Source organism: Danio aesculapii, chromosome 18 (genome assembly GCF_903798145.1).
Source record: "Danio aesculapii chromosome 18, fDanAes4.1, whole genome shotgun sequence".
Taxonomy (NCBI): Eukaryota; Metazoa; Chordata; class Actinopteri; order Cypriniformes; family Danionidae; genus Danio; species Danio aesculapii.
Window position 1 is genome coordinate 43,861,392 of NC_079452.1, and position 19,064 is coordinate 43,880,455.

General features: G+C 35.0%; 3 protein-coding genes across 8 annotated transcripts in view; all 3 read right to left on the minus strand.

Moving 5' to 3' along the window:
- Window positions 1-12,364, minus strand: part of tango6 (transport and golgi organization 6 homolog (Drosophila)) — a 30,484-nt gene extending 18,120 nt beyond the window's left edge. The window contains exons 1-13 of one of the 2 annotated variants that reach the window (XM_056478780.1): window positions 12,279-12,364; window positions 10,840-11,489; window positions 9,662-9,778; window positions 9,390-9,537; window positions 7,877-7,983; window positions 7,196-7,352; window positions 6,019-6,086; window positions 5,798-5,910; window positions 5,551-5,727; window positions 4,815-4,941; window positions 3,307-3,501; window positions 1,479-1,613; window positions 419-907 (exon numbers count right to left, since the gene is read on the minus strand). In XM_056478780.1, the coding sequence (XP_056334755.1) occupies window positions 419-907; window positions 1,479-1,613; window positions 3,307-3,501; window positions 4,815-4,941; window positions 5,551-5,727; window positions 5,798-5,910; window positions 6,019-6,086; window positions 7,196-7,352; window positions 7,877-7,983; window positions 9,390-9,537; window positions 9,662-9,778; window positions 10,840-11,489; window positions 12,279-12,339 (2,544 nt within the window). In that variant the 5' untranslated portion in view covers window positions 12,340-12,364. Of the gene's footprint in view, window positions 1-418; window positions 908-1,478; window positions 1,614-3,306; window positions 3,502-4,814; window positions 4,942-5,550; window positions 5,728-5,797; window positions 5,911-6,018; window positions 6,087-7,195; window positions 7,353-7,876; window positions 7,987-9,389; window positions 9,538-9,661; window positions 9,779-10,839; window positions 11,490-12,278 lie in introns of both variants that reach the window. The other variant, XM_056478779.1, reaches the window with a different exon arrangement.
- Window positions 12,365-13,310: 946 nt separating this feature from the next.
- il17c (interleukin 17c) lies at window positions 13,311-14,934 on the minus strand. The gene is made up of 3 exons (XM_056478929.1): window positions 14,867-14,934; window positions 14,474-14,718; window positions 13,311-13,713 (listed from the first exon to the last, which is right to left on the minus strand). Exons 1-3 carry the CDS (start codon window positions 14,870-14,872, stop codon window positions 13,482-13,484), a joined length of 483 nt encoding a protein of 160 aa, XP_056334904.1. The 5' UTR covers window positions 14,873-14,934; the 3' UTR covers window positions 13,311-13,481.
- Window positions 14,935-16,871: 1,937 nt separating this feature from the next.
- Window positions 16,872-19,064, minus strand: part of zc3h18 (zinc finger CCCH-type containing 18) — a 63,329-nt gene continuing 61,136 nt past the window's right edge. For all 5 annotated transcript variants that reach the window (XM_056478131.1, XM_056478133.1, XM_056478132.1 and 2 more), the window contains exon 19: window positions 16,872-17,882. In XM_056478131.1, the coding sequence (XP_056334106.1) occupies window positions 17,663-17,882 (220 nt within the window). In that variant the 3' untranslated portion in view covers window positions 16,872-17,662. The remainder of the gene's footprint in view (window positions 17,883-19,064) is intronic.

Sequence of the window (19,064 nt, forward strand, 5' to 3'; positions counted from 1 at the left end):
ATGAATAAATAAAATGAAAAAAAAATCTGAAATAAAAAAATGTAGTATTTACATTAGAAAAAAACGAAAAAATAAATAAATAAAATTTTAAAAATCTGAAAAAATTGGAGTATTTACAGCAGAAAAAAAGAAAAAATAAAATAAATTGAAAAATCTCAAATAAAACAAAGAAATAAATAAAGAATATTTACATCAGAAAAAAAAATATTTAAAAAAATCTAACATAAATTAAAATGTCATTCATTAAAATAATAATAATAATAATAATAATAATAAACTAATTTATTATAAATGACAAGCCTAAACTAATTAAAGTAAAACTGAAATTTGCACTTTACAAATACTGACAGGCACATGCTTCATTTGTTTTATGTTAGCTGTACACCAACATATATACATATAAATAGATTTCACTCACCATTAGTAGTTTGTCCTTGTTTTGCAGTGCTTCTCTGTCTCCATCTCTTAGAGAGCGGGTTAGTGAACGCACAGCTACGGCTCGGGTGGGCACATCCGGGTCACAGGCCTCCAGCATGCATTCAGAGAAAGCTTTATTTGGTGAAATCTCAGTAAAGTCCTTCACTTTGGGTTTTGCACCAAGGTCTGCTGTATTTTTGGGATGTGAGAGTGGTTGTGAGGGGATCTGGGATCTGGAAGGAGCTCTAGATGAGGATGTAGTGGCTGGACTGGAGTTTGAACTGTGGTTTGCATGTTGAGCAGGACTATGGGCTGTATTGTGCTGACCAGCAGTTTTCAGGACAGGTTTAGGGTGATAAGCCCCATGTGTGGCAATAGTAGCCCTCAGATCAGAGGCCAGCTCCTGGATGACTGGTTCTGGGTGCTGCTGGGAAATCTGCTCCAGGTAGGGCAGCAGTTCAGCCATTGATGAATAATCATCTGGAGTGAGCTGAAAGAGGATATGCGTTAACATTTGTCCCACATGCAGATTTTAGGTCTTAACTACTATGAACTTACATCAAAATATAAATACAATGTATTTAACATGTTCGTGATATATTGGAGAACACTTCCTGTGCTCTTGAGATGGGATCTGGGCATACCTGCCAACATTTGTCCCTGAAAATCTTGGGAGACCAGGGGGGGTTGGGTTCAGGGGTGAGGTGTCAAAATAACACTTTTGAGAACCGGGTACTGTGTACTGTGGTGTTAGTAACTGTACTATGGAGCGTGTTTTGGGTGGCTGATGCAATCGGATCATATACCAAAGTTGGCGAACCAGGGATTTCACAATCTGTACCAAAATGCTGAGGACCAGGGGTTGAAAATATGGAAGTTTTTCTGGGAGAAATAACAAAACGGCAGTTTTGGCAGGTATAGGTATGGTTATGAACAGGTTTGTTGATATGGGTAAGTTTAAGGGTGGGTTAAGGGATGGTCAACATGGTTTAAGGAATGGTCAACAGTGTCATTATAAATGTGATTAGATTTAAAGTAAAATGTATAATTTTACACCATACCTCAGCAGCTCCAGAGAGAAGAGTGGCCACAAGCCCCATTCCCATACTGAGAGTCTGACTCTCCACGGGGCTATCAATGCCACGTTCCAGGCTAACACAAGCCCTCTGCAGCATGGACACTATGAACCCCACCACCTGTGTGCAGAGAGCATATACTGTTAAAAAAGATGGATAAAGCATCTCCACTTCCATCCAATGTCGAAAAGTAAAGACAAAGCATCTGAGTCTGCACTGTAATGATCACTACTGAAACTAAGACCCAACTATAAGCACAGAATCATGATGCCAAAATAAACATTTTTAAGTATATAAAAAACATTCGTAAATTAAATGAATAAATACTTTTTCAGAAAAACAAATACATATTACAGCACAATAAAACTTGTGCCTTATATGACAGATACTACTTGACTGAATTTTAACTATACTGCAGCCAACCACCAGGGGGAGATCAAATTGTTTTTGCTTTACTTTTAATGAGGTGATGCCGAGTCAGTAGGGAAAGAGAGAGAAATAGATTGCTGGCATATTAATGTCACGGAACATCACACCTTATCTGACACTACAGTATCGCTATTTAGTGTAATTTCACATGGATTGGTTCAAAACTTATATTATAAAAGATCCCTGCTCCCCTTAATAGATTGTGTTTGCGACCATAGTAGCCCAGTTGATAGCTCTGTTTAACAAATTTCCTCATTTTTGAACTTTTGAAATTGGATTTTCAAAAGATTTTAGAATAAACATGCAAGAAAAACATTGCAAGAGTCATTTGCGAGCAGAATCGAGATATAAATGGGGTATATGCAGAAGGACTTTTAATTTTTCCGTAACCTGGGTCAAATGCTTCTGGAGAACTGTATGCAGTTACAAAATCGGCGCGTTAAAGGTCTGTTTTCTTTACAAATCAACAATCTTCAGTGCTTGATTGACATACGATATAAAGTGGGTCAAGAATGTGCAAGAAGCACTGCTTAAATTGCATTTTTCCACACCTTGTCTTTATAATATGAAAAATTATTTTATCCCAGTATTTTCAATGGTGTTTCTGTGCTAGCCTGCTGAGCCTGACAGTCACGTGCATGTAAACAGATTTTCATCTCATTTTATGCTTGAACAACTAAATAAATGCAGAAGTCTATTTAACTGATTATATTTTAATTACATTACAACATCGATGCTGTAAAAGAAACCGTATAAAATTGAAAAAAGTCACATAAAGCGTTCACTGGAAGTTTATCGGTATAAGAAAAAACACTAGCTATGCATATACTCTATTCTCTCTGCTTGCAGACTGTCAGTTATGCCTGTCAGCAAAGCAAGTAAGGAAACATGAATACATTAATTTTTCACTACTGTTATTAGAATGATCACATTAGAAGCAACCCATCCTAAAGTTTGCATGGACCATGAAGGTTTTAGGTGGATATGTGGACAGTTTTGTATTTTATTTTATTTAAATTTTTTGGATTTGTGGACAGTTTTGTGTCATTATTTAGAAAACATTATCCTTAGAAACCAAATTCAAGGTGTACACCAAAATTACTATTGTTAAAGCCACTTTAAACTAGCACAGTTGCTATATCAGCCATAAGAGGCTCATGTATGTGCCCTAAATAACAGTCTGAGAGATTTCTTTGTTGTGAGTTAAATGGAACAGATATGGCCAGCTCTATTTTTAGATGGCCAACATTACTCTTACTAAAATCTCAGGAGAATTGAAGCAGAAAAGACAGAATGATAAAACCGCTTTAAAGAGATTAAAGTTCAGAACTAACGCATGGCTATATTTAAATAACGCTGAATGAGGATTTGATCTGTATCACACCTGAGTGGGCTTGCAGAGCAGCTGCGTGTGAGGAAGACCCTCACACATGATGGCTAGTGTCTGCAGTAGAGCGAGTCTCTGTCCGTGTCCATTCACACGGCCCAGCAGGTGCTGCTCTAACTCCAGCAGGGTCAATGATGAGGTGTCCATTTCCTGCTGGACATCCTCCTGCTCAGCAGCCACAGCTGTTAAATCCTGCAAACAGCATTACAGACACATCAGACAACGAACAAGGTTTCACTTTGCAAAGGACCTGTTTAAACCTGACTAAAGGTGTGTTTTTGTCAGTTGGATAATAAGCAGATGAGGGAAAGACATCTGATGTTCTAATCCATCCCTTCTGTCTACCTTTGATCACTTTCCTGATTTCTTTGAGTGGAGGGATGCTGTTTGAGCTTCAGATCTTTCAAGCTAATAAAGTCAAATAAGCTTGCATTGCATATATGAATGCAAAAGATGGTGTGGAGAGGAGAGCAGCAGCTTTCTGCTCTCTGATAGTTACAAAACTGCACCGAATAATGTGGGGTTGTGTTCAAATCAGCACTGCTAGGAGAACATTGTGTTTTTATGGGGGTTTCAAACCAAACTTAAAGGTCCAGTGAAGTGCTTTGAAATGTGCATTTCTTACTGGAAATGTGACGTAATCTCAACTGAAACATGAAGACAGGATGGAACATAAAGTAGCTCCTTCCCTTAAAACAGCCTACTTAAAAAATAGCTACTTGTTTTTGTCACACATCAGATCAAGTGCATCAAACAAAAAGCAAATGAGAATATATTGAAGGGGCGGGGCATGTCAGATAGTAGAGAGCATTTGATTGGTCAGAAAAGCTACAAGCTAAGCGGAAGCTACAAACAGCAAGCTTTGGATATTTATATAAGGTTTACATCTTCTAATTGCTAATTTTGTCACAAATAGCTTTTTGGAGCACACTAGCTCATGGATATCCTAAAAAGAAAGTGATAACATATAAAATATTTTGTTTAATTTCACATGACTTTAACACTTTAGATGGCAATGATTAAGGTAATGTTTAAAAACGTGGTCAACAAGCAGGCCATCTTTGGACGTCCAAACACATTTGACCACTTGAGTGTTCGCACTATGAATGAATTGGATTTGAATCTGTTTTTCACAACCTCTAAAAGTGATCCAATATAATCAAAATACTGTATTTTAGACCTCAAATACATACTAATTTAGTTAGAACTCTTAATAGCAGGTGTAACCAGATCAAAAGTGAAGTATCCTAAATTAAATCCAGTGATCTTGGTCTCCATTTTAAGTTTCAATTCACTTTCATGGGATCTGCCAAAGTCAGAGTCGCTGAAGATTTATAGAAGCAATTTTCCAAATCTTTACAGTAAGCACAAGATAATACTTAAGACGTGAAGTTCTAATAAATCTCTTTTCTTCATTTGAAGCCTTCTTGTGTAATTATTCTTGCTTTAGATTCTTGCTACAGCTTAGAATGGCAGAAGTGGAACAGTCTGCCAGAGTTCAGCACCTGAAGCAGAAGCAGAAAAAACTCTCCAGGCAGGTCACTATCCTTCATGTCTCCCAGTAACTGCACCAGACACTGAACCCTCCACTGCTCGCTGGAGACCTTCTCATACAGAGCGTCATCTTCATCACTGCCAAAACACACAGCAAAAGAGACAAGTAATTATTTGATATGAAATTTTAAAAGTTTATTACAGGAACTAAGGTTGCAATTTTTCATTAAAACACACTCACTCTGGACCACGAAGTCTTATGTTGCATAGGTATATTTTGCCAATAGCTTAAAATACATTGTACGGTTCAAATTATTTATTTTTCTATTATGCAAAAAATAATTAGAATATTAAGGAAAGATACTGTTCCATAAAGATGTCTTGTAAATTTCTAAATGTCTTGTAAGTGTAAATGCCCTTAATTTGCGTTTGAGAACTTTATTTATATAGCTTTAAACATGATTTTCTCAATATTTAGGTTTAGTTTGACCCTCAGATTCAGGATCAAATAGTTGTGTCTCGTCAAAATAATGTTCCTTCCTAACAAACCATAGATCAAAGGAAAGCTTATTTATTCAATAAATCAATTTCAGAAAATTGACTCTTAAGACTTTATTTTATATACAATCTTAAACTTAATTTATCCAAAACAAACATAACATATTTTAAATTGAGAGGTTAAATTATTGCTACTTTCCACAAAAGTAAATGCACTACTAAATCCTGAAGAGTTTGGGTTAATAATACCTTATTTGCTCTCTGACTGTAAGTCTGGCCCCTCCTTCGCTGCCAGGTGAGAATTGAAAACCACATTTGACTCCACACACTTCTCCTAGAAGTCCACACAGGCGTTTCAGAAGCGTCAAACCTTCAGAGCGCTCTGAGTGAGACAGGCACCATATGAGGATCTCCTGGCAGGACGAGCTGTAATAACAACCACTTTTAATATTTCCCAAACACACAGTCTAGCACTACATTTCAAATGCAAACTGACCGTAAATGAGAAACATTCTGTTTGGTGAAGCAAAATAACCCAAACAGTGGTGAGATGACATTTGCCAGAGCTTTCAGGAGCACGTCTGATGGACTGTTACCCACCACGCAAATCTGTCCAGAATAAAATAACTTAATTAAATGATGATATTAAAATTTAATTGTTTTATAAAAACTGATATTACAGAACATGGCTTAAACAATACAAGATGCTTTGCTCACTTTATATACGTCCTCGATACAGCGAGTCAGCTCCCACTCCTCTACTGCATCCTGGGATAGCTCATCACCTGCAAAGGTTTACCATTTTATTTTTAATGCTTAAATAAGTCAAAACTTTGCAGTTTTAAATGATGCAGAAAAGCTTGTTAATGTGCAACTCAAATCAGAATCTAAAATCAGGGTGCAAATTACAGGGGGGGGTTTGATTAAGCATTAACCCCCATGATTAATGCATAATCCCCCTGAAAGACATCAAAACTAGATGCATCAGGGGACAGCCCTTAAAAAAGTGATTTGTAACTTAAATAATAATAATATTATATGTTAATATGTGAATAATAAATTATGTAAATATACATTTGACCGCCCCATAATGGTTCATACCATTGTGGATCAGTCTATGCAAGAAAATATAAATTCAACAGTCTGAAACTGGCGGATCTAGAGCACCAATAGACACCGTAAAGTGTTCACAAGACACTTTTCTTGAAAAATAGGTGTTTGTATCTACATATAACCTAAGTGAAGTAAAATTAAATGCATAGTTTGTACAGTTTGACCTTCAGTAACCTCTGACATAGCTAATCAGAGGCTATTGTAGGTCAGTATTATACACTGTATAATCCTTAATACACTGAATATCCTTAAAAACACTGAAAATGTTAATGTTTTATTAATAAATTAGATGTTATTTAAACAAATACATAAAATTGATTCACTGATTCAAATGCGCACCCTGATTAAAATGCAAAATGGTGTAACACATTAGCAATTCCATTAAAAGGTCAACCTTGCCCTGAAACGTTTTTCCTCATAAATCCAAAAAAATTTTTAATAAAATAAAATCAATCATTTCAGTTCTATAAAGTGCTGACTCTTATCCTTTTGATTACCGTTGTTTCTTTTGGATTGTGCAGTTTCATACACAGAATACAAAGTATGCTGTATACTTTAAACTCGCAAACTTTTTTGGTCACATCCATAATGCATGTTTATTTTCCTCATTTAAAATATAAAAAATGTTTACAGATTGATATTTTTCTGATCCCATAACTCTGGTTAGTTGTTTTGGAAAATATAAACAGACATTTAAATATAATGTTAACATTTAATTTCCATGTGTATTTATTTACTGCAAAGGTCACATCCATAACGCTGGAATTGCTCATATACTAACCCACTGCACAGCGATGAAGAGGGGAGAGAAGAGGATCGAGCAGGAATTGCTGTGCAAACTCAGGCCGATCCTGCACCATGATGATCGCCGCCCTAGTGGCCACTCTCTGGAACTGCTGTGCAGTCAACTTGTCTTTGAAATGAAGAAGCTCCAGAATCTAATCCAGTAAAATGACATGCCATGATTATTAGAGTCCGTTTTTGACCTTGCATATAAGTTTGTGAGTAACAGACAACAATAGGGTATATGCACAGCTGGTGTTTCTTCCCCTACCAATAAACTTCCAGTGAACGGTTACTATGACTTTTTAAAATTTAATATGGTTCCTTTTACAGCATTGATGTTGTATCTTAATCAAAAAGCATTTATTTACAAGAAGGTCGCTGGTTTGAGCCTCGGCTGGGTCAGTTGGCATTTCTGTGTTGCATGTTCTCCCTGCGTTCACGTGGGTTCCCTTCAGGTGCTCCGGTTTCCCCCACAAGTCCAAAGATATGCGGTACAGGTGAATTGGTAAGCTAAAATTTTTATAGTGTGTGTGTGTGTGTGTGTGTGTGCGTGTGTGTGTGTGTGTGTGTGTGTGTGTGTGTGTGTGAATAAGTGTGTATGGGTGTGTGTATGGCCAGTGAATAATGATGGCAATAATCTCCCTCTTTTGACTGTATTACGAAAACATCACTGTACCTGTGGACATACTTGACTGTAATAATTTTCAGCAGAGAGCGACTGTTGAGGGCAGGCAGCTAGAATCTTGGCCACAGCATCACACTTCCTCCATTCAGAGTCGCCACCTGCTGGCCAGAGATATGAGACACAGGTAAACATAACAAAACCACTGAGTGTTTATAACTGTCATAAAAACTGTATGATCTCCCATGGAATAATAAAGCCACTGGAAAGAAGTTGGGGATTTGAAGGGAATTTGCCAGTATAAGTTATGTACTGGTTCATACATTTTTCCACGACTATTCAAAAAATGAGGATTATATAACTTGACTGAACCTGCAGACGCAGCTATTTATAGGATATATGCAAAACATATTTGCCCGCTCACAGGCTTATCGCTCCATCAGTGTTATTTTTATGACATCTAGGCATTGGAACTCACAGGTTTGTCTCCTTTACGGAGTGGAGCTTTTTAGGGTTAATTGTAATATCCGAGGAAAAATGATGTGGTTCCAGGATGTTGCATTTTTTTAATCTTGTGGAGAAAAAAAAACTTAGGAAGAACACAGGTTGCAGTGTACTTGCAAATCTGTTTGCACTCATAAAAATGTGATGTTTAAGTTTGATGAAGAGCATGTGGTGACAACTTAAATATTTAGCTATTTTTTTGGAACGGTGGAGTGCTTACTTACAAGTTTTTTGGCAAATATTGACAAAATTGCATACAACATATAAAAAAATAGGTCACCAATGATACTTTATTTAATATTATTATTATTGTATATGTGTTTTTGATGTTATTATCATATTAGCAGTAAATTAATACAAAATTTAGATGGCATAAATTATTTTTTTAATGTTTAAACCAGTTTACAAACAAGGATAAGTGATGGATTTCAAAGCAGTTTTGAGGTCAGACACATATGGTAGGTATATTTATAAAATCAATTCATTTTTGCATCAAACAGTATTGAACACTTTATTTCAAAAAATATTTTTAAATGATTATTTGAGTATATATTGTCTATATACTATATTACCTGTGTGTGTCTATAAAACAGTAAAAATTGGAAATATAACCGCATTTTAAAATATGTTTTCTATTTGAGTAGATTTTAAAATGTAATTTATTCTTGAGATGGAAAAGCTGAATTTTGAGCATAACTACTCAAGTCAATGATTAAAACAGTTTTTGCTTCTTTTTGCCACCAAAAGTTTGGCTAAATACACATTCAATCAAGCAAAAGGGATGGTAAATACATTTATAATAAATCACAGAACAATTTCTGTTTTTAATAAATGATTTTAAAAGCCTGGCAATAATCAAAAAAATCCTAATATTTCACAATATTACTGTTTTACAAAACTGATGAGAAAAGTGACTTCTTTCAAATTAAAAACAATGATAATATTTATTGCAAACCTTTGACTTCCACTATTGATAATCTTGTATTTTTTTTCAAATGTGCAAACGACAATGTTCCAATGTTTTTCTGAAACAATCTTCACCCTTTCCTGAATTCATCCTTACCTCCAGTACCTTCTAGAATGGCCCTCACCACGGCCTGGACGCCTTGAGGTTGCATTAACCTGTCAGACAGCATCTGTCCACACAGTCTCCTCAGCCATGGAGGAGCCTGAGCAAGAGCTTTCCCTCCTGCTCTGGAGCCTGAAGATCCCTACAGCAGAATGAAGCAGGAAACCACAGATCACACAGGACATTCCACTAAGTGGTAAAACACATACTAACACAACTGAAAAAAAGTATTCAAAAAAAAAAAAAAAAGAAGCAAAACACCTCACCTGTTTAGGACCCCCTTGGAGGACAAGCAGTTCTTTAATTACGATTGGCTGATACACTTTTCCTAGAAGACTGTGAAGTGATTCTCTGCAGGACTTGCGCTCCTCTACTGTCAGACCCTGTGAAACATGAGCAATGACCAAATCATTCAGCATTGAGTTTTGAATGAACAGAATAAAGCATGAATAAGTGACTTATTATATTATATTATATTATATTATATTATTAATATTGGTAACACTTTACAGCATTACTAACATTAATAATTTGCAATGCATTAGTCAAATAATTTGTTTATCTTTGTTAATGTTGGTTTTAAAATACAGAACTGCTGATTGTTAGTTCATGTTCTATTAGTTCAGGTCTATTAAATATTATGACTGTATGAACATGCTGAAATGAACATTAATAGAATAAAAAAGGCACTTTATGTGTATTAATTTAGTTATGGAACCATATTGTAAACATTTTTATGTTTTCCATTTTTAGTCTTATTCCTATTTTTTAAAATGATTTCTGTTTAACTTAATTTTTTGTAATTCATTTTATTTTATTTTATTTTCAGTCATAAAAATACTTTTTTTTTCATCTCCTACCCTGTGCACATCAGGAATCACAAGATAAACATAGTTTTGGCCAAGCAATTAAATAAAATAGATGAGTTTAACTTTAATTTTTAATATAATGGTATTATAATAAGTTTTGTAAGTTTAAGTAGTTAAACTGAATCAAGCCTAAATGATGCCAAGGCAACTCATTTTTGTTTTTCTATTTTAGTCTAGGTTAATTCAAGTTTTATGCAGCTGTCTTTGTTATATTTCTATTTAGCTATAATAAGATTTTATAAGTGTATTAATTTGTACTTAAAGCATGGTAAAAAACAAATTATAATTTGTTTTAAAGTAATAATTATGTCTTCTTTAACTTTTATATTTTTATTGATTGCTTAATATCCAATATTTTAACTTATTTACATTTAGGTTTAATATTCAGCTTAATTTCAGTTCATGCAAACAATATTTAATCGTTATAACATTATAAACCTTTACATTTTATTATATAAACATATCCAGGATGTTTAAATCGTTTCTTTCTGGTTCTGGAAAAATATGAAAGGTCTCTAAAATTCCAGGTTGTCCATTGCTTTGGAAAACCCCTTTAAATATGTGCATATTTTTACCTTATGGCTCTTTGCACCATCTCCATCAGGCCGCTGGGGTCGATATGCCAACTGACACAGTGCCGCCATAATATCACCCAGATGACGTGTAAAAACAGGAGTAGCCAGCGATGAAAGTGCAGACACCTCCAGCAGCACATTAGTAGTGATAAGAAGTCGTCTTTCACCCGCAGGGCCCACATCAAGTCGGACGGCCCCTTCTACAGCAGCCCCAAAGGCTGACCTCAGTGCCAATGCCACCCCTACACCGGGAGCCAAATATGGACAGAGACCCAGAGTGACCACAAACTGCAGCACAGCACCCAGTGTCTTCTGCTGGGCCACACTGAGAACATCTGGAGGAAGTGGAGGAGCTGCTTCAGGGGTTGCCAGATTTGGTGCTGCAGGATTTTTCTGAAAGGCATCCAGAAGGCACTTGAGGTGTCGAGCCAGGCAGAGCAGTAAGAGAAGACATTCCTGGACAAAGCTCCAGGTTATGTCCTCTGTGTCCCTGCAGAACCATGTGACGTCTCTTCTGACCTCTTCCACAAGTGGAGTGACTTCTGTCAGATCTCCAGCCTTGGAAATGTGCTCCTGGAGCTCAGTCAGGTTCTTCTGGAGAGCTGAAAGCAGTGCTGATTGTGTGGTTTGACCATCGCTCAACTGCCCATCTAGAGAAAAAACAACAAAAAAAAAAGAGTGTGTCAATCAGTGAATGCCAGAACATTTTAAATGTATAATTGGCTGTCTGGATTTAACATTAAGAGGTAATGTTTGGAATAAAATGTTCATTTATGTTTTGTAATGTCTTGTTTTTGTCTTCTAAATATCAATAACATTATCATAATTTGAGAAATTACTTTGGAAAAAAACTGTAATTGGTTGATATAAAATATTCCATGTATTTAGACTAATTGCTGGATATATATATATATATATATATATATATATATATATATATATATATATATATATATATATATATATATATATATATATATGCGATTATATTTTAGCAGTATAAATGATTAATATTCATGTTTATAATCTTGAAAACACTTAATGTTTTGACGTTTGTTCCCAGCTGTATAATAGAAATCTGCAAAACCTAAATTGTCACACAAACCTCAATAAAATAATATATTTGGCTTAATGTCGCTATTTACTATTGAATGTGTGGAAAAACAAATACTGAAAGTTAATAGCTAACTGAACTTATTCGTGTTAATCTGTAAATACGCGACAATGTGTTTAAAATGTCATTTGTGCTTTACGAAAAATAAAAAATTATTAGAACAATAACTTATAATATAATATAAGGGTGAGTAAATAATGAGTTATTTTCTTCTTAACTGAAAGCTTCTTCAAGACTACATTGGTTCAAACTAGCCAACAAATGATGATAACAGAGAACATGTGCTTTGAACAGTATTTGTCCGCTGTTGTAATGTTTTTCTTACCTCGAATAGGTTTCGTTAATATACTGAGAGACTTTATTAGCGCTGTTGTCATTTTGCTCATCACTGCAATGTGTTGCCTGTAAAGACTGTCGCAAAGCTTCAACGTAACCACGGTTGAAATCGAATGGTTTCAAAATAAAAGTCCCACAAACCCAAGCGCAGCGTCTACTTTAGTGTTATAAAAACTTAAATGCATATACATATGAGTGAAATAATGCTCTGTCCTTTATTTAAGTAAAAATGAAACAAAGTATTTAAAAATATAACAATTGTACTTAAACATATAAGTGATCACAGCAAATTGTAATGTGGTTTGAAAGATTGTATAGTATTTTCTTTGGGGTAAAATTGTGTCTTTTTATAGTCTTTTTTTTTTATCCAGAAAAAAAAATTAATAAACAAGACATGAAATCAGAAAAAAACTATAAAGCTGTTTTCTACTTTTATTGCTGAAATGAATAAATATGTGAACCCCTAAAAAGCAGAATAAAACTGCCATTTTTTTTGGAATAATCATCTACATTTTTTGGTAATTATGGTAATACAGAATTGTTTTACTTTTCTCATGCATATCAGCAACAAATGCTACACAATACTTTATAAATAGTTTTAATGATTTATCCTCTTGAGTGAAATAAAATCCAGAAACCTTGACAGTTTACTCACATTTATAAATCTAGATATAGATGAACGGACCCATCACTGATATACAAGCATAGACTTTATTCTGTTTGTTTTACACAATAACAACATAATACCATTTGGACAAACTACAAAAACAAAGCATCCTGAATCTAATACATTCGATTGATATCATTGAAACATGAACTTAATAGAACTATTCTTGTCATTGACAAGATTAATATTTCACGCCCAATAAAAAAGAAAGCTGAGCGCAAGATCAAGAGTTCACATATTTGCAAACCTTACATACAAGTTTAATAAATAGTAAATAAGTTATTATTATTATATAAATAAATAAAGCCTAGATAAAGTAGTGTTTTACTATATTACAAGTAAATCTTCTAAGTGAAAGAGTGTTGGTTTATAAACTGAAATAAATCATGTGACACATGCAACCTTTAAGCTTACGAATGTAAGCATATCAAACAATGTAAGTACCTTATAAAATTGTATTTTAAAACAAACACTACTCGGTACATGAGACAGGTCTCTACAGATTGGGTCTTGATTTGTCCTGGGTTATTGTTTAGGCACTGCACAGGTACAGGCCACAGGCACTTGCACATGTTCAAATGTGAAAGAGTATTTATCCGGGTCAGACGGGCATGGCTGCTTCTTCAGGAACAAATGAGTTTTGAACACAGGCACAGAGTTGTAGGATCTGTTTATCTGCCCGTTAATGATGCAACCATCACACAAACATTGCACTTCCTCATATTTTGAGGGGTACATGTCTGGGTTTTCCACAGTTCTGAAAAATACAAGAGATATACATATTAGCCATGAAGCAGTTCAACACATAATAAAAGTATAAATGACCCAACAAAGTTCTAGTCTCAAGTAGTTCCTCACTTTGACATTATTTGTTTTTGTTTTTTTCTTGTTGAACTCAAAATAAGACAAAATAATGTTGGAAACTAGTAGCCATTGACCACAGCAGGAAAAAGATTCCATGGAAGTCAGTGGCTACCAGTTTCCAACATTCTTCAAAACATGTTTGAAACTAGTGGAGCGCGAGAGAATAATGAAATAATTGTAATCTCCAGTGAACTAACCCTTATTTACACATATGTTTTAATTGATGATTTTATGCTGTTAAATAAAAAACTGAATGAATCTCCATTAATTTGAATAAATAAATACATGAATTGATGTTTTTAATAGTCCAAAACAGGCAAATCAAAACAATGTGAAACTATTATTAAAATACCAATACGTCAACATATATTTGAAGTTGACTACAAATTATTAACATGAACAATGGACGGTCTATTAAGTCAGTAGTTACTTGAATGTTAGGCTACTGCTTTTTTTCTATTTTTTCTTGTAGTTGTGTTATAATGTGAATGTCTCAATTGCAAAATTATGTTATGGTTTTGATTGTTAAATGTTCAGCATATAATAAAAACAACAACTATTGATAATAAAAATAGTTAATATTTCTAGCTTTACGGTTTAAGATGTCTATCGCAATGTTAGGCAGGTGTTGTGGAGTGGATGGTTGTCTTTACCTTGTCCGCCAGGGGGACAGCGAGCGATGTTTCAGATCATCGGAGGCAGACCGGACAAAATCCTCGCAGGATCCCGCCGGGTGATGGACAGGCTGAACGAGCGGGTGTCTGGGTGAAATCAAAGAGCGCAAGAGCTTCTGGTGCGCCTTACTGAACCCATGGTCACAATCTTTGAAACAGAGATGCTTTCCTTCCACTATGCTCTCCGACAGCCAGAAGAACAATAATCCAAAAAACAGCGGGGACTGCAATAAATTCAATACATAAATTAAATTAAACATTGCGATAAAATTTGCTTTACGTTATAAATATCGATGAAATTAAAAATTTCTCAGATTAACATTATTATTTCTTTAAAATAAGCACTGATGGAAAGTTTCTTTTGCTACTTACCCTCATAGTTTAATATCAAAAGTGATTCGGAGTGATTGTTAAATACAGCTCAGGCGGTGTCGGGCCTCAGGACTGTTATACTTTGCTGCAGTGCTAAGCGGCATTTTTATAGCCAACTTACCTGTATCCATCACTGGGGAAATCCGAGTCCTATGAGGAAACAGTAATAAATATTTACTTCCTTGCTTCCTCTTTCATATGAAGCGATGTATACGCAAGCGTATTATGCTGTATCTGTAAAAACTCCTCCAGTCTTTTAGTATCTAAAAGGATTTAACTCCAATTGAATCTTTCGCTGTTTGAACGTTTAATTGATTAGACTTGTTTTGCTCTCGTCACCGCTAATCCCCTTTTTCCTCATCTAAACTAGCGGCAAATGGTTTCATTCATTAAACGCGGTACTTCATTCATTAAAACTTGCTTATTCTGTCTGCTTTGACAAGAAAGTAAACGTTTAACTATAGAGAAATACTGCAGGACAATTATACATTCGCCTCATCATCAAACCACCATCCAACATTTAACTAAAACTAACCGGCAACAAAGGCGCTAGCTAATATGAACCAACAATGTAAACAACTCCACAATCATTAGCAGACATTGCTCATCGCAGAATATTACTGAAATCATTAATTGTGTGTTTACAGTTAATACACTATAGTAACACATATTTGAAATAACTACCATTATTAAAGGTTAATAAATGCCTTAAATAAGTTGCTCATTGATAATGCATTAACAAATGAAACTTTATTCTAACATCTTTATTTAATATCCAGAATATTCACACTTGAAATGAAAAATCCCCCTTTTTCTGAGCATTTAGTGACCTTTCTGAATCCGCGGAAAGGTGAATGTGGAGATAAACTGTGGGGCCCCCTGGATGTTTTGGAGATGACAAATAAGCCCTCAATAACAGGACATTCATTGACTAAAACAAGGTTTTGATGGCAGTTCTGTCTCTCTGTGGGGTTGCCATCATGGGACAAGGCCAAGTGAATTTCCCAGCATCATCCAGATCAGCCACATCTCCCCAGGAGTCCCCTAAACTTCATGTCTATACGTTCTGCCGAGAATGTGAAACTGAAGATTTAAGCCATAAATCAATCACTCTTACATTAAACATGCCAGAAACCAACGTTTGTTTGATTTCATTTAATTGACTCACTGAATACAAACCTAATAGATCACTCAGATCTTTAGGATCACATAAACTAGAAATTATAAGGTTTCAGTTAAAGCAGGGTGAATCGGCTTTCAGCTACTACGCCCCTCACTGCTGGAATCAGCTTCCAGAAATGATCAGATGTGCTCCAACATTAGGTATATTTAAATCAAGATTGAAAACACATCTGTTTAGCTGTGCCTTTACTGAATGAGCACTGTACTACGTCTGACAGATCGCACTATTATGTCTTTCTTTTCTTTTTCGCTCTTTTATAACCTGTTTTAACACATTTTAATCTGTTTTTAATCATTTTTATTATTTGTTTTTTTATTTTCTTATACTTGTCTTTTTTTATTGTTGTTTATGTAAAGCACTTTGAATTGCCACTGTGTATGAAATGTGCTATATAAATAAACTTGCCTTGCCTAATTAATTAGTTAATTAATTAATATATACGTTTTTTTGGGATGCCCAAACTAATTTCATCATTTTGAGATGCACTGATACAAAACCAGTGTGACATCATGGCCTAACTATTAAAAACAACTTAAGTAATGTGGGTGTATCATAGTCAAGCGTTTAGGATTATTTAACGCTTACAACTTGTGATGTTGAAATGTACAAACAAAAGGAAGATGATTTACGTTCCAATCCAGTCAATGAATGATCTCACTTGTTTGCTGTAGGTGTCGATCTGAAGCTGAAGCAGCAGAATAGTGGAACAACAAACAGGGACAATAAACAAATAAAAGCAGAGGAACCCATGATGGAGGAGTGCACACACTCTGATAAAACCCCCCAAAGATCTTTCCATCGGAGAGAAATTGTTCCAACAGATTATTCTCTTTATCAAAATAGTTTATTTAGAAGCTTTTTTTTGTCACAAAAAGCAAGACTGAATTATTCCTCATCTCCGGGCGTCCCAAATGCAGCCTCTCACACTTTCAACTAAAAATGAGGGACAAATAAAATGCAGGTTTTAACTTAGCTAGTGGAAAGGGAAGGGAAAAAAAAAACAACGCAGAATCTTTTAAAAAAAGCAACATTTCACATCACTGTCATTGGTTCTCTACAATCATACAGTTTAAGCAACGGGAATTCTGTCGTCTGGCTTTGTAGATGAACATGGTGAAAACGGTAAACGCTAAACGCATGGATGTGGAGGATAGACAAGTTCACCGGACTCTCTGAAAAGGCAGTTTCAGATTTGTTTAGTTTTTTTGAGTAGGACAGATGTCAAATGCGTAGATCTGACACATTAAACAAGTCTGTCCTCTGTAACTCCTCAGAAAATGACAGGAGAAAAGCAAGAAGAATATGGCAGGATGAAGAGCAAATATGTTCAGTGGATGTACAGTTTATCTTTGAGACGCACTACAGTAAAGACTCCATCGTCCTGCAAAAACAAACAAAGTGACCGGCTTCTCAACTTTATCACATCAATATAAAACCTAGACAACCTCTCTTTGAGGGCAAAATGAGCAGAAATTAAACGACGGTCTCTTTTCCCCCACCGTTAAGACATTTACAGGATGCCTTTGGAGTTCAGATTGATGACCATTTCCTTTATTTCTGCCAAACACTGGGCATTGAGCACAACATGGATGTCCCAGATGATGTTAGGTTAATTATTTCCCAGGGATTTTGGCCCGTTTGCGGGCTATGGCGTCCTCCACAGCCTTTAACTGTTTCAGGAGCTCCTCGCGGCGTGAAAGGGTACTGCTTGGTTTGCCCGGAGCAGAACCAGAAGCAGAGCCGGATCCAGCACCAGGCGCAGGAGGTTTAGCTGCAGATGCAGCAGCAGGACCTTTCCCAGAAGACTTGGCTGGAGGAGAAAAAGGACGCTTCCTGGAGAAGAGAAAATAAAGAGGTTGAACAGTGAATTACAAATATGGGATCTTTTTAAATCTTCAGTCTTAGTCACATGATGATGAAGCTGGTTACAAAACACCTTGAGCCATCAAGCACATAAAAGGAGAACTAAAGGTGAACAAACATGGGGATTTTTCCTGATTTATACAGTTAGACTAACAAGAAATCTGCTCAACATACAGAGTAAATCAAATGTGTATGTTTGTACATCTACAAAGATGCAAACTAACAGTTCTCCTGCAAACAAATTTGAATAAGTGCATTCTTATTTTCTCCCTACATGCTATCAGTCGACTAATGGAAATCACCAGACATCTGAAGGGATATTCAGAAGAGTGCGACTGAATTTAAGGCACACAGATCAGATCAGATTAGAATTCACATTGTACTTTTTGATTTATTATCTTTTTGTGCTATAAGTTAGCTTTTTTATTCTTATTTACTAAGCATTTATTAATGTTTATTCATTAATACCATGTAATTTAATCTTATTACTACTCCATTTATTAACATTTAACAGAGGTTTAAGTTAAAATTTTAGAATAAGATTGTGCTTATTTTTTTTTATATTACGTTGCCTTAACTAATATGTACTTACACCATAAGTACATTGTAACATATGATTTATTTCAGTGTAAGTGAATGTTTTTATATTGTACTTATGCTAGATTAAATACCTACCTGAGTGCATTACAGCTTTAGTAATATTTGTAATCACATTTATAATTACACTGTTGACTATCCCTTACATCTTAACCCACACTTTAACCTATCCATACCACCAAACCTGACCCTAAAATGACCAGTATCCCACCTCAAGAGCACCAGATGTGTTTTGTAATACATTATAAACACATGAAGCACATTGTACTTATATTCTGAAGTACACAGTAGTTAGTGTCACTTAATATAAAGTAGAACTAAAATATATTATTATATTAAAGTTATATGACAATATATCAATACAGATTACATAAATATTAGAATATTATAATTATAAATTAAGATATCAACTAACTAAAGGAAATCACTATCTAAAGGGATATTCAGAAGAGTGTGACTGAATTTAAGTCACACAGATCAGATCAGATTAGAATTCACATTGTACTTTTTGATTTATTATGTTTTTGTGCTATTAGATTTTATTCTTATTTAAGC

What these genes read in the sequence shown, in the direction of transcription:
- il17c (XM_056478929.1), bottom strand. An exon ending in CTGTCCCCCTGGCGGACAAG is followed by an intron (nt 13,714 to 14,473) that starts GTAAAGACAACC and finishes TGTATTTTTCAG; the next exon opens with AACTGTGGAAAACCCAGACA.